Source organism: Passer domesticus, chromosome 13 (assembly GCF_036417665.1).
Source record: "Passer domesticus isolate bPasDom1 chromosome 13, bPasDom1.hap1, whole genome shotgun sequence".
Lineage (NCBI taxonomy): Eukaryota > Metazoa > Chordata > Aves > Passeriformes > Passeridae > Passer > Passer domesticus.
Window position 1 is genome coordinate 1,308,670 of NC_087486.1, and position 13,693 is coordinate 1,322,362.

The 13,693-nt window shown below is 49.5% G+C and overlaps 1 protein-coding gene across 4 annotated transcripts in view; it reads right to left on the reverse strand.

The window, feature by feature from the left end:
• The window catches only part of HTR4 (5-hydroxytryptamine receptor 4), a 67,474-nt gene that overhangs the window by 7,081 nt on the left and 46,700 nt on the right, over positions 1-13,693 (reverse strand). The window contains exons 7-8 of one of the 4 annotated variants that reach the window (XR_010347289.1): positions 11,697-11,772; positions 963-1,140 (exon numbers count right to left, since the gene is read on the reverse strand). The exons of 1 other annotated variant lie outside the window; for it this stretch is intronic. Coding sequence is in view for 1 of the 3 variants with exons in the window: in XM_064388059.1 (XP_064244129.1) it covers positions 11,712-11,772 (61 nt within the window). In the remaining 2 variants the exon portion in view is untranslated. The remainder of the gene's footprint in view (positions 1-962; positions 1,141-11,696; positions 11,773-13,693) is intronic. 2 more of the 4 variants (XR_010347290.1, XM_064388059.1) reach the window with 2 other exon arrangements.

Here is a 13,693-nt window from a genome sequence, read left to right on the forward strand (position 1 = left end):
CAGCGTGGCCAGGGCACTGAATGTGCAGGTGTTTCCCCCAAACATCCCCTGGAACTCCAGCACTTCAGACAAGGATCAGGAATTTTAAAATGTGCTCCCAACGAGTCACAGACTGGATGTCAGAGACAAGCAGAGACGTTTTGACCTCACACTGAACAGACTCCAACGAGACGGGCATGAAGAGAGAACAGGGCTGGAACTGATGGACCAGTCAGACAGGGACACTGGGACACAATCCACCCGGGACACCTCGGGAACGCCAAAGGCTCTGCCACAGGCGGGACACGGAGGGAGCCCTGACACCCGGGGCAGCTCAGCACCATGGACAGGGACCGGGATGTCCGAGGATCCCAATGGACGGGGACCGGGATATCCAAGGATCCCAATGGACAGGGACTGGGATATCCGAGGATCCCAATGGACAGGGACTGGGATATCCGAGGATCCCAATGGACAGGGACTGGGATATCCAAAGATCCCAATGGACAGGGACTGGGATATCCAAAGATCCCAATGGACAGGGACTGGGATATCCAGGGTTCCTGATGGACAAGGACTGGGATATCCAAAGATCCCAATGGACAGGGACTGGGATATCCAAGAATCCAGACAGACAGGGACCGGGATATCCGAGGATCCCAATGGACAGGGACTGAGATATCCAAAGATCCCAATGGACAGGGACTGGGATATCCAGGGTTCCCAATGGACAAGGACTGGGACACCCAAGGATCCAGACAGACAGGGACTGGGATATCCAAAGATCCCAATGGACGGGGACTGGGATATCCAAGAATCCCAATGGACAGGGACTGGGATATGCAAGGATCCAGACAGACAGGACTGGGATATCCAAGGTTCCCAATGGACAAGGACTGGGATATCCAAGGATCCAGACAGACAGGGACTGGAATATCCAAGGTTCCAGATGCACAGGGATTGGGACACCCAAGGATCCAAACCTTCCTCCGTGTTCTGCAGCCGTCCCAGAGTGGAGCAAGAGCAGCAAGAGCAGGCGGTGCCGATTGTTAGAGGTTCATTAAGCTAAAGAGGAGTCATTAAGGTGTCCCGGGGTGTCTGTGGCACAAAGTGTCTGTCTGAAGCCTCTGGCAGTGAGCTCAACACTTCCAGCTGTTCACCCTGTGGGGAAAGAGGACTGCTAGGACAGGAGGAAAGAGCATCCCTGGCACAGGGAGTGCCAGCTTATGGCTTGCTCAGGTACCAGCACATCGTTCCTAAAATATTCCCCACATCTCCAGGAGTCTGTTAAGGGTGTCCTCTGCTGCCAGGCCTTTGTGTTCCGTGGGGTTTTCCATGCCCTGCAGCCTTTCCCTTCAAATGTAAGTTCAGAGCCTCCTGCCAGTTGTAGGGCAGTGATTTAATGTTGGATAAAAGCTGGGATTTTACAGCCCTGCTTTTGTTCTCACAAAAACACAAAGGAAAAAAGCAGAAACGAGCAGATTGCAATTGATGTTCAACACCCTTTGCTGCTTTTATCAGGGACTGATCTCCCCACTGATATTGACAATTTTGGCAGTGAACATTCACTGCCTGTGTCTCCATTTCCTCCTTTTCCAGTTGCTGAAGCCCAGCTCCAAATGAAACAATTCCAAGCACTTTTCTTCCTTCGTCTACAACCAGAAACTCCCCCAGGAACAGCCACCATCCCACCTGGAACAGATCTCCAAGGAAAAGGCAAGTAGGTGAGGATGATGGCTCCCACTGTATCACAAACCTTTTGTTATTTGCAGGAGCACCCAGAGGAAAACAAGATGAAATTATGTAAAAAGGGATAAAGTGGGAAGATTTGCATTTGGCTTGAGTAGAATCCTGTTCTCAATAATGTTTTTTTATACATTTTTTTCTCCTCAACCACCTAAAATAGTGGAAGGTAGAAGAGGTTTTGAGGTAAAAGTTGGCTGGAGCCACATTTTAAATGGAACTGAGCTTCCAAACTGAACGAAGGATTGAAATTTTTCTAAGCTTTGACAATTGTGTTGCTCCACAATTGATCTTTCCCTGCATTTTCCTTTCTCTCCCAAAGTGATTTTCCTCTGGAATATTTGCAGCACCACTGCTGGAACTTCACCCTCCAGATCGTGCCCATTCCTCAGAGCTCTGCTGCTCCCACAGGGAATAACAAGAGCAAGAAAAATAATTGATCTGCAGTGGGGATTGTGGTGAACAATCACTTGGCAGAGGTTATTTTAATGAACACATCCCTGAAATCAGCCCTGCACCATCTGCTCAGTTCCAGAATTATAAATTCTGAATTAGAAAACAACGGAATTCATGAACCACTCTAGGAGTGAGGGGAAGAGAGCAGCTCCAGGTGATTTTTGTGCTTTATCCCAGCCTGTGCCTGCTCCGTTCCTGGGTCAGGAATGGGTGGAAAAGGTTTATTTTTTTAATTTCTGTGTTTTATGGCAGCCACAAAGCCCCAGGAACCAACTCCTGGAAGTGCAGGCTGGATCTGGGTGGCACCAGAAAGATCCCACAGATGGAGCTGCAGTGGGCCAGGAACAAAATCTGAGCGCGTTCTCCAGGACATCAGGAAGGTCCCCTCCTCCTGTCTGCTGGAAAGGGACTTCTCATATTTTTGGAAAACTGGGAGATGATGGGTAAAGAGAACTGAGAAAAGTGTGACACAAAATCCAAGAATCTCTGGAATTCCCTATTTTAATCTGTGATATTTTTCCACTTTGAAAGAGCAAAACCCTCAAATCTGAACTCCACCAAATGTCAGAATGAACTGGGAACAAAATGCATTGCTCTATTTCCATCTTCTGCTGAAAAAATGGAGGCCAAATGAAATGGAATTTCACAAAACATTTGCTTTTAATGCAGCTGCATATGAAACTTCCACACCTCTCTCAGCATTCCCAGGTTCACAGACTCCAGAAAATTAAAAGCTTCCCAGTAACTCTGTAACCTCTGGTTGAATTTGTCCTGCTCCCATCCCTGCAGTGAGTTCTGCACTTGACCATCAAATCATTAGAGCAGGGTAAGAATAAATTGAATTATCCCGTTACAGCCCAATGTGAAACCCCAGATCTTGGGAAAACGTTGGGATTGCTGAATTATTTACATGGCTCTGACAGCAATGTTGATTTTAGAGTCCTTTGTAGTCACATCTAGACACAAATCTCTCTCTGTCTCATGACAAGTGTTTATTTTCCCACTCCTGAGCAGTTAAGCTGAATCTCTTAATTATCTTTAAATCAAATAATGCTGTTCCGACCTTGGGAGCTGAACTCAGGCCTCGTCATTCTTTGCTAAATATCAGGCAGAGGTTTTATGAAACATCTGGCTCCAGCCCACATCACCAGCTTCCAGTGCACTCGGGAGGATTTCTGCAGAAATCCACATTTAAAATTAGCAGTTCTCAAGTGAGTAAATACTTATTTCTCTTGAATAAGAGGAACATTTAAAAAAAAGATTAAAAGGAGATTTTTTTTTTGTCTCTGACAAGTCTCAGGAAACAAAGAGAGCATTTCCCAATATGTTTGTCTCTCCTTTTTTCCCCATTGTTCCATCATCTCTCTTTTTTCTGGCAAACCAAGACTAAACCCCCTCCAGTCCCTTTGTTTTTGTCTTTGCAGGAGCTGTGGATCCTTTTCGAGGAGGATGTTTAGAAGTGCAGTGAAATAATAACCTGAAATAGGATCTTGAAACGAAATGTCCAAACCCTTCAGCATCTGGTTTCCTTTTGGTTTTCTCCTGCTGAATTCCACCCAAATTTTGTTTCCCTGGGACTGCAGGTGCTCATTTCCATCCTCCTTTTTTATCTTTTTTTATTGCCAGGCTCTATTAATGAATTTCTCTGTGGTCCTTTCCAATCCCCTCACCACAATTGCTAAATTTGATAATTTTCCCTTTCCCACTATTTTTTCTGCTTTCAGCTGCTCCACCTGGATGTTTATAATTTTCCCTGTTTTCCACTGTAGGATATTTTGCTCAACTTCAGCTGAAAAACCTTGGAATTTGGGTATTATGGAGAGGAATTGGTGATGGAAACCAAAGTGGGGATGGCCCAGAGCTGCTTCTGCTTTAGATTTGTGCCATTTTCACCTTGCAGAAATTGATGTTTCCACAACAGAAGCAGCAATTTGGGCACCAAAGGACAGGAATTATGCAAATTTCAGAATCAACGAGGGGCTCCTTGTTTGCAGTGAGTGAAATGCATTTGCTAATTATAAACCAGGATAAACAAGTCCACAAATGAGAGAGGCCATGCAGGGGATGTGGGGAAGAGGAGCCCTTTCCCCTTTTTCTCCCATTAACTCCCCATTTCCATTTCTCCCTCGTTAATGTTAAGCTTGGCACTCCATTATAGGCACTAATTAGCTCCAGATTTTGGCCTCCAGTTCGTTTTTGCGCCATAATTAATGCAACAGCCATAAGAGCCCCAAATGTGATAATGAGGAGCTCTTGGAAGTGCTCAGGCACAGAGCAGCTCCAGCCACCCCCACGTGGGAGGGCTCACAGTGGGCTGCTGGCTTTAAATGCTTCAATTAATGAAACACAAGCAGCATCAATTAATAATATTCAAATGGAAGATAATTTTTTTTAATGGAGGTTTCACCACTGCCATAATTAAATCTTTTATTTGCTGGGGAAAAAAACCTACATTTGTTAAAGCTGTGGAGTGAAATAGTGGCAAAAGCTGGAGCTGCTCAGTGGAGTTTGTCAGGTCTCAAATGTGCCACAGTGGGAGAATCTCAGAATCTCAGGCTGGAAAAGCCCCCTCAGCCCATCCAGTCCCAGCTGTGCCCTGTCCCCACCTTGTCCCCAGCCAGAGCTCTGAGTGCCACCCCCAGGCATGGGGATCCAAACCTCCTTTTCAGTATTTACCAACCCTCTCCCTCTGGGAATGGGTGGCTTTTCCCCACTGAAATACCCAGTGGAAAATGGAATTACAGCTCGTTGAAATCTGGCAAAAAAATTTCCCCCCTCCTTCCCTACTTTGTGTGTGAAGAGCAGAGCTTTTTTTTAGGTGTCAAAACCAGATTTTGTGCCCAGCAGCACGTGTTTGGTAACAAAAGGCTGGCATGTGCACATTGTTCCTGTCACTCCTTCGGGCTGCTCAGGAGCAAATGCCACCAACGCCCTCGGAGCAGCTGGGGCTCCCTCCCACCCTCCGGGCTCGGGGGGGTTCTGCTCCCCCGGGAATGGCTCACCCAGCCCTCCCTGCCTTCCGTCCTGCCAAATCCACAGTTTGTGTCCTGGGAGCTTCTGTGAGCCCCAAGGTGGTGCTGGGAAGCTGTGCTTACTTTAAGGTATTTCATTTAAGGGCTGAGAATTGTATTTTCTTGTAATGGAATAATGACATACAAATGAAATAACAAAATAGCAGTTAAATAATAGTCAAATTAAAGCCTGTTATATTTCATAAGAAAAAACATTTAAAATTAATAATAAATAACCTTGTGATGCTTTTAATATCTCAAATAGGACCTGTTGTAGGATAAGCTCATTAAATCTTATTTATCAGTCTTATCACAACTTTAATTTAAGTTTATTTGGCTGCCTTTCCTCAGGTCTCCATCCTCCTGAGAGAGCAAACACCAGGTTCCACTGTGTTGTGTTCAGTGTGAGTTTCTTCTCCCCTTTCCTTCTCTGTCCAGGTTTTCCAATTACTAATTCTATGATGTGATTAAAGTAGCACATTCCTGGCTTTGGACATTCTCCCTTACAACCCACTGGGTGTGAATTTGTACAGCTTCACCCGTGGGATTGTGAACAATATTAATTAATGGTGAGCTGTGCTCCCCGCTCCTCATCCTCTGTGAGCCTTTTATCAGGATTAAATGTCACACCACAGATGGGGGCATTGGCAGTGGGTGCTGAATTTGGATAAAATCTCCACATTCTCCCTGCACAGCCTTGCTTTGGAGCAGGCTGGGATTTCAGGCTCCCTGTACTCAGATTTCACTCCCTGCCTCCTTCCTGGGCAGTTTCTGTGGTTTCAGGCTGTGCAGGTTCCCAGCCAAGGAGCACAGCTTGCCTGTGGCTGTGTTCCTTCCCCTGTTCCTCAGGAAGGATGATGCTCCCCTGGCTCATCCCCTTCCCTGCCAAGAGCTCTCCCAGCAGGGTCAGATCCTGACAGGAGCTGCTGCTTCATCGTGCTGTGATTCAGAGGCTGCTGAGTGCCCAGTTCCTGTCACCCTGTCCCCAAACCTCCTGTGCTGCTGCTGTTACCCCACCTCAGCCTCTCCTGGGATTTTATTCCAATTAAACCCCTGAGGATTTGTGCAGGTGGTGCCAGGCCCTGCTCCCTCTGGGATTTCAGGGACCCTCTGAACCTCTCTGGAACAAAAAACTGAGGAAAACATTTTTTTTTTTTTTTTCCCTAAGCATCCTAAAGAACAGAGCCTCAAATGTCCTGAAGGTGCCCAAAAGAAAAATGTCAAGCTCAACATTTGAATGTGCCCTGTCCAGGGCAAGGAGGGGCAGAATTCCAAATATAAGGCACAGCTTATTTCATGGGGAGGATGAGGGGAACCCAAAAAACAAGGGACCATAGTCAAGCAGAATTTATTTATTCTCTGATGGGTTTGGGGTTTTCTTTTACTCAGAGTAAAACCAGCTCTCAGCAACTCCTCTGGAGATCACTCCTTAGAGAAACTCCCTGCAGACTGGGACATGACGTGAAGAGTTCCACTGATCAATGAATTGATTTTGAGCACAGGAGGAGGGAACCAAGGCCTGTGTGTGTGTAAACCCTTTATCTCCATATCCCTGCTGTTTACACGAGGTTATTCCTGATATTTTGTGCTTTCTTCTGGTCCTCCTGCAGATCTGAGTGTCTTTCAGGGCCACCTGTGAGACCCCACCTGTCCATTTCTTTATGCATTGCCATCAAATCTGCCGTGCAGAGCAAACAAACAAGTTCAGACTTCTGAAGGTTGTGCCATCCCCTGGTTGCCCCTGGGCCTGTGTATTTTCTACTCCAGAGGAGATGACACAGTCCATAAATCTCTGCCCTAGTCCCTGCTTTGGTAAATAAAATCTGCTCAGATTTATGTCTGCTCCTTCCTGAGGAAAAGCAAAGCAGTGATACATGTGGCAAATGGAACAGAAAATTGCTTTTCACCCATCAAGTTTCCAGTGTAACTGACTGAAGTTTGGGCTCTCCTACAGCAATAACTGATCTCACAAAATAAACCAAATTTTGTAGCACAAATCTTTGTGTTATGTTGAGGCAACCAAAGATGTGCTTTGCCCAGTAATTTAGCAAATGGCTTCAAACCATTTTAGGCTTAGGTTGGATTTTGGGGGGGGGGAATTCCTGGCTGTGAGGGTGGGCAGGCCCTGGCACAGGGTGCCCAGAGCAGCTGGGGCTGCCCCCGGATCCCTGGCAGTGCCCAAGGCCAGGCTGGATGGGATGGAGCAGCCTGGGACAGCGGGAGGTGTTTTGGGGTTGGAACTGGATGAGGTTTAAGATCCCTTTCAACCCAACCCATTCTGGGATTCTCTGATTCTAAGGAATGAAGATCACACTGCTGCCTCGGAGACAAAGGGAAGGAAATTTGTGTTTATCTTGGCAGAGCTTTATCTGTGCTAAGGATGCTCCAGAAATCCAGGCCTTCCCTGCTCCAGCTGCACAGGGATCCCTGTGTTTGGCCTGGGGCTGCTCCAGGGCTAAACCCAACCCCTTGCAATCAACTTGGCTTCTGAAAAACAATTTATCAACCCAGCATCCCACCCCTTTGCTGAGCCAGTTCTGAATTGCTCCCTTTCATCCTCTCCAGCTGTAATTCATGCTGCTTAATTAATCTTAATTAAGTGTTGTGGGCATCTCTGGAGCTCAGTTCTCTCTTTATTTAATTACACTAACACACCATATAATGGTCTCTGTTTGATGGGATGTTTTGCACAGGAGTTTAATCCAGAAACTGAAAGAATTAATTAGTTCTTAGAATGTCTCCAGAGGGTTGGCCAAGTAAACTGTGGGTTTGTCACAAATGCCTGGACTCTGCACGACCAGAATCCATCCCTGATCCTGCACACCTCGAGCCACAAACACATTTCCCCTTGCTGGGGCTCTCAGATCCCTGTGGGATCTTCTGGAGCAGGAATCACTCATGGGAGACAGGGAGATCTGGGTTTGTCAACATTTTACAGCTGGCTCCTGTTCCAAAAGCTTTTCCCCATGACCTGGCCCCTCTCTGCACACCCACGGCCTGAGGCAGCCCCAGAAGGGATCAGCTGCCCATGGAATGGGAATTCCAGCAGGGAATGGTCCCCTGTTTGCCAGGGCTTGGTGGGAACAGGGCATTTTCTTCCCCAGCACCTCCTGGGCACCTCCTTGGCACATCCACGATGATTTCTTTGCCCAGCAAGGCCTGGAGCTGCTGGCCTCCTCCTCTTCTCTGCCAAAAAAATCCTGGGATGGCAGAACACAGAACTCTGCAGGGAAACTCCTGGAGCAAGGACAAAGGGCAGCCAAGGCAGGGCCTGTCCTGTGACCCCAGAGCTCCTGCTGCTCCTGTTCTGCTGGACAGCTCCCCTTGTGATGATTTTGCCACAGGATCTTCTCTCCAGCTGTGGTTCCTGCAGGAACAGAACTGCAGGGCAGCACAGGAGTTCCACAACAACCATCCAAGGGTGGGCTGCTTGGGATGAGCACCTTGTCCCCACTCACCCAACCTCACTGTGAAAGCACAATTCTTCCCAAAGACAGACAAGCAGAGCCTGACTGGTTTGCTCCCAACATTTCCACGAACTTTCTGCTTCTTCTTGGCCCGAGCAGGCAGCTCTGGATGCATCAGCCATCTCTGCGGGGATTTGTGGCTCAGGAGAGCGTGGTGATTGTTGGAGACTCAGGTTCTGAGGGCCAACTTCCATCCATCCATCCTTCAGGAACCGGCTCCATCCCAACGGAGGGGAATTCCAGTGGGGCCAGGCCCTCCGAGCAGGCAGTCCAGTGCTTATGGCAGAACCATTCCAAGAGCTATGACAATGACACTGTTGATAGCTCTGGAAATGGCGCTGCCATCGGCACCACGCGAGGCTCCGTCTGTCCCCCCTGCTCCTCCTGCTGCTCCCGCGGCCTCGGGGGGAAGGAACGAGGATGGAGGAGCAGCTTCAGCTCAGATCCCTGAAATCTTCAGGAAAAGGTCCCAGGGAGGGTGTCTGGAGAAGCCTTCAGAGGTGCTGGCTGCAGTGTGCTGCTGGAACGTGCCCTTGGGATGCAGAGCACTCACACACTCACACACACTTGTTCCTGTTTCCCCTTTTATTCTGGGGTGTAACTGGAAAAAAAGGGAAAGCCTCCCTCTCTTTCCTCATTCCCCCACTGCAGCTTTCTCTCCTTCCCTTTGGATCCAAGCCAGAGCTGCTGCCCAGCCCTGGAGTTCCTGGCGCTGAGGAAAGCACGTGGGACTGGCAGGGCACCCGCTGCACCTGCCCAGCAACGTGCCACAAATCCAGCTCAGGTCATCCTGGAGCACTGATCCTTCTTCCTGCCCCTCCTGCAGAAAGCCTGTTCCAGGGTGGCTATTTCCATTGGTTCTGTTCCCCAAAACTGAAGGATTTATGCTTTGGAAAGCTGGGCAGCCCCTGGTTTGTGCTGCTGAAACCTCCTTCCAAGACACCTCTTGTACCACTACAGCCAGAATTCCCAGCAGGGACCATCCTTACCACACCAAGGGGTTGTTGATGTAGGAAAAAAGACAAAAAGGAGTTTTTCCTTCTCCTTCCAGGCACATCCTGCAGCCTCCAAGGATGATTGTGGGGAAAGGTTTGAGTTACAAGGTGAAAACACTTTTTCTGATGCCTGAGGTGCTTCAATCAGCTGTGCCCATACAACAGGCACTGACAACTCCTCTCTCAGGGCTTCTAAGCCTCAAAAAAACCCCAGCACAATCTCCAATAACTTTTCTGCAACCTCACCGAGGATCTCATCAATAGCAACTGTGACAAAATCAACTGGGGACATAAACAAGGACAAAGAGAGGAGCAGAAGAAGAGAAAACAGTTTTCTCACCCCAGTTCTGTCTCCAGACCAGGGAAAACTGGCCCAGAGCACCTTTTTCCAGTGCATTTTGATTTTTTTTGTCCTTGCTCTTTGTTGCTTCCTGAATCTGAATATTTTGCTGCTGTCCTGACCTTGAGGGAGGTATTTGTCACTTTGACCAGGGAAGTGTAAAATCCTTCCAGACCATATGGGTAAGGTTTTGTAACTACTTTGCATAGATATGAGGGAAAATCAAGATTTTCCTCTCTGTGCCCAGCAGAACCAGGGGAGAGGTGTTGTGTCCAAGGGTCACAGGGTTTGGCAGCAGCTCAGCTTGGATTGTTCCAGGCAGAGGCAACAATTCCACTGGAGAGCAGAGAGAGCAGCACACCCAGCAGCACACACCTGCAGCCTCTCTCCAGTGCAGCTTTTTGGGAAAATTGCAGCCAAGATGGATCACAACAAAGGGGTGGACACAGGGATGCTTCCAGAGGGGTGAGAGCAGACAGAAACACCCACAGAGGACATTTCACAGACAGCTGACACAAAGGACTGAGGGAATAACTGCTGGGTACAGCTGCAATGGAGACCTCTGAGTGCTCAGTGAAGCCTGAGATCCCAAACGTGAGGAATCCTGAGGTGTCCCAGGCCAGGCTGGACAGGGAGAGCGGAAGGTGCCCGTGGCAGGGGGTGGAAGAGGTGAGCCCTAAGGTCCCTTCCAACCCAAACCATTCCATGATTCTGTGTTCCTGCAGGCCTGGGAGGGATGGTGGCAGCTCTCCCCCAGTGCTGGCTGCTCTGCAGAGCAGCTCCAGGGAGCAGATTGCAGCCTGAGCTCAGCTCTGCCTCCCCGCGTGCCCAGCCCTCCCAGGGAACCTCCCTGGTGAAAATTCCAGATGGAGGGAATAGAAACTGCCCTGAACTCTGCAGGTGTAAAATCTGCTGCCTCGCTGAAATCTGCGTGCCTGATGAGGAATAACCAAAAGCACTGAAGGGGAAAAGGAGAGGGAAGCCCCTGCCTGCCCCAAATCTGTTGGGATATTGCAGGTTCAGTGGGAGCTGTGCAGTGTGCCCAGGATTTGGGGCTGCAGGAGAAGGGATGGGTGCCTGGGGGTGTGGCACTGAAGGGAGAGGGGCATTCCCTGTGTCCTGCCAGTCCCACACTGTGACTACCAGCACTTTCTCAGTCCTGCCACGAGCCCTGCTCCTTTCCCTGCCCTCTTGCAAAACCATTTTGAGGAGGAAGCCAGTTCTGCACTCTTCCACTCTTCTGGAGCTGCATGCCTGGCCCTGGAGCATTCCCAGGGTGGCTGGAACCCCTGAGGGAAGGGGAAGCCTCTGAGCTGCCAGGTTCAACCAACTTAAACCAGGTCCAACCTGGCCTTGGACACTGCCAGGGATCTAGGGGCTCCCCACCCTCACAAGGAAGAATTGTTCCTAATATCCAAACCCTCTCTCTGTATCCTGCTTCTCCCTGTGTGCTGCCCACTGAGGAGAGCCTGCAGTGCTGCAGCCTGGTCCTTGGAGTGAGATCAGCCATCCCAAAGGGGAAAATCCCTCTTATCCACACTACCCTGCAGCAGGAGCCCACTCCCAAAGCCCTGCCAGACATCCCATTCCCCTGGGGCTGCTGCCTCCACCCCACAGGTGTTAAGCCATAATTCAAGGAGGGTTCACAGGGGGTTGCAATAAACAGTGAACAGACAGAGGTGCAGTAATAAAAGAAGGGACTTACAGAGCATGGTCATGGCTAGACAGGAGCTGGTCTGCTGCAGAAGAGCAGGAGGAGCTTGGAGACAGAGGAACAGCCACTTTTAGTGCAGGAAGGAGCAAAGACAGACACAGTGAGGGAGTTAAAGAGGGAAAAAGGAAAAAACACAGCGCTGGTTAATCAGGAAACAGCCCCACATAAACACTGAGCAGTCAATGGCATCAGTCAGAGCTACATCCCCAAACCTCCCACTGAAGGAGCCTGACTTCAGTGTTAGAACATCTGAGCCATCAGCTGGAGGCCTTTTCTCCACAAACCATTATGGGAATCATTCTGCATTTCAAGAAAATCTCCCCATAGGGTTTTAGGCAGGAATTCTCTGCTGAGCCTGTTTTCCAAAACCTCTTCAGCAGTGCTCTGGAAGGGATTTGGGAGCTGGGTCCTGCCTTCCTCCCAGCTATTCCATGAGCACCAGCCACCCCTCTGCTCTGAGGATGCTCTCAGGAGGAAGCCACATCTGGCTTTAAACCAAACTCCAGGGAGTTGTAACTTGGCCACTTCATTTGTCCCCATGATTTTAGCAGCCATGATCACTGCTAAAAAAACCTGATTTATGGAGGCAGTGCAGAGCTGCTGGAGATCCCTGGCTGGTGGTCCTGGAGTCTTCTGGCAGCTCCAATGTGCTGGAAATGCTGGGTTGGGTTTTTAGGTACAGATGGAGAGCGATAGCTGAGCTCCCTGACTCAGCCTGCAGTGCAGGAGGACAGCAGTCACCACTTCATCTTCAGCAACGCTGGATCTGTGCCTGCCTGCAGGATGAGCTTCACAATCCCCCTCTGCGGGCTGCTGGTCTCTCACCAATCCCCTGAAGTGGAACTGGGAATTCCAGGGGTTCCTAAAACAGCTGTAACCCCTCCCTCATCTGCACTTTTCTCCTGACCAACAAGAGCCTGAAACAGTGCACGTGGAAAGGAAAATTCTCCTATAAAACAGCAGTCCTGCATTGGAAGAAATCAAATTTCAGGCATCTACAATTCCTCAGAGTTAAACAGCTTTCCTTATTCCGTGAGAGGATAATGTAGAGCTGTCCCTTAGAGCTTGAGGCTCTTGTTTCAGACTCAGCTACACTGTGTGTGCTGTGCCTGCAAACAGGAGAGCCCACGAGGGAGGAGAGGAGGGCAGGGAGCTCCAGGACAGCCAGCAGCCTGTGTGCCCAACTGTTCATTATGGGACAAGAAGAACTCCAAGGTGAGCAGACACAATTTTACAGCCAAGTCTTGCCAGGCAAACACACGTGAAGCCAAGCATAGGGGGAAAGAGCGTTTTAAGGAAATTAATTTAGCTTGCAGCTTATTTTAAAGGATTTTATGGGCTTGTTTTAAAATTTATCAAGGACAAAGATCCTTTCAAAAACAGAGGAATTGGTTTGTCACTGCAGTGCATCATTCATTCCCCTGAGTTCTGTGAGCTGGTGTTTTATGGGGTTCTCTCACAGAACAGAATCATGGAATATCCTGAGCTCCCACAGGACCATCCAGCCCGGCTCCTGGCCCTGCACAGCCCCAAAATCCCAGCCTGGCTGTGCAAACCCTCCTGGAGCTCTGGCAGCCTCGGGCTGTGCCCATCCCTGGGGCGCCTGGGCAGTGCCCAGCACCTCTGGGGAAGAACCTTTGCCAAAATCCAGCCTGACCCTGCCTGGCCCAGCCCCAGCCCTTCCCTGGGTGCTGTCCCTGTCCCAGGAGCAGAGCTCAGTGCTGCTGTCCCTCCCTCCTGAACAGGGCTGTGCCCAAGGAGGGATTTCCAGGGATGCCCAGGGGCTGCATCCCTGCCTGGGAGGTGGGGGGACACTCCTGCAGGATAAAACATCCCTCCCTGAGCTCTCTGGAGCTCTCCTGGCAGCCCTCGTGGCAGTGTCACTCCTAATTGCTTCCCTGCCTGCAGAGCAGTTGGTTTGTGCAGTTCTTGTCTCAAAAGCTGGATCCAAGTGTTATGAAGTGCTTTCAGTGCTAATAAACACCAAC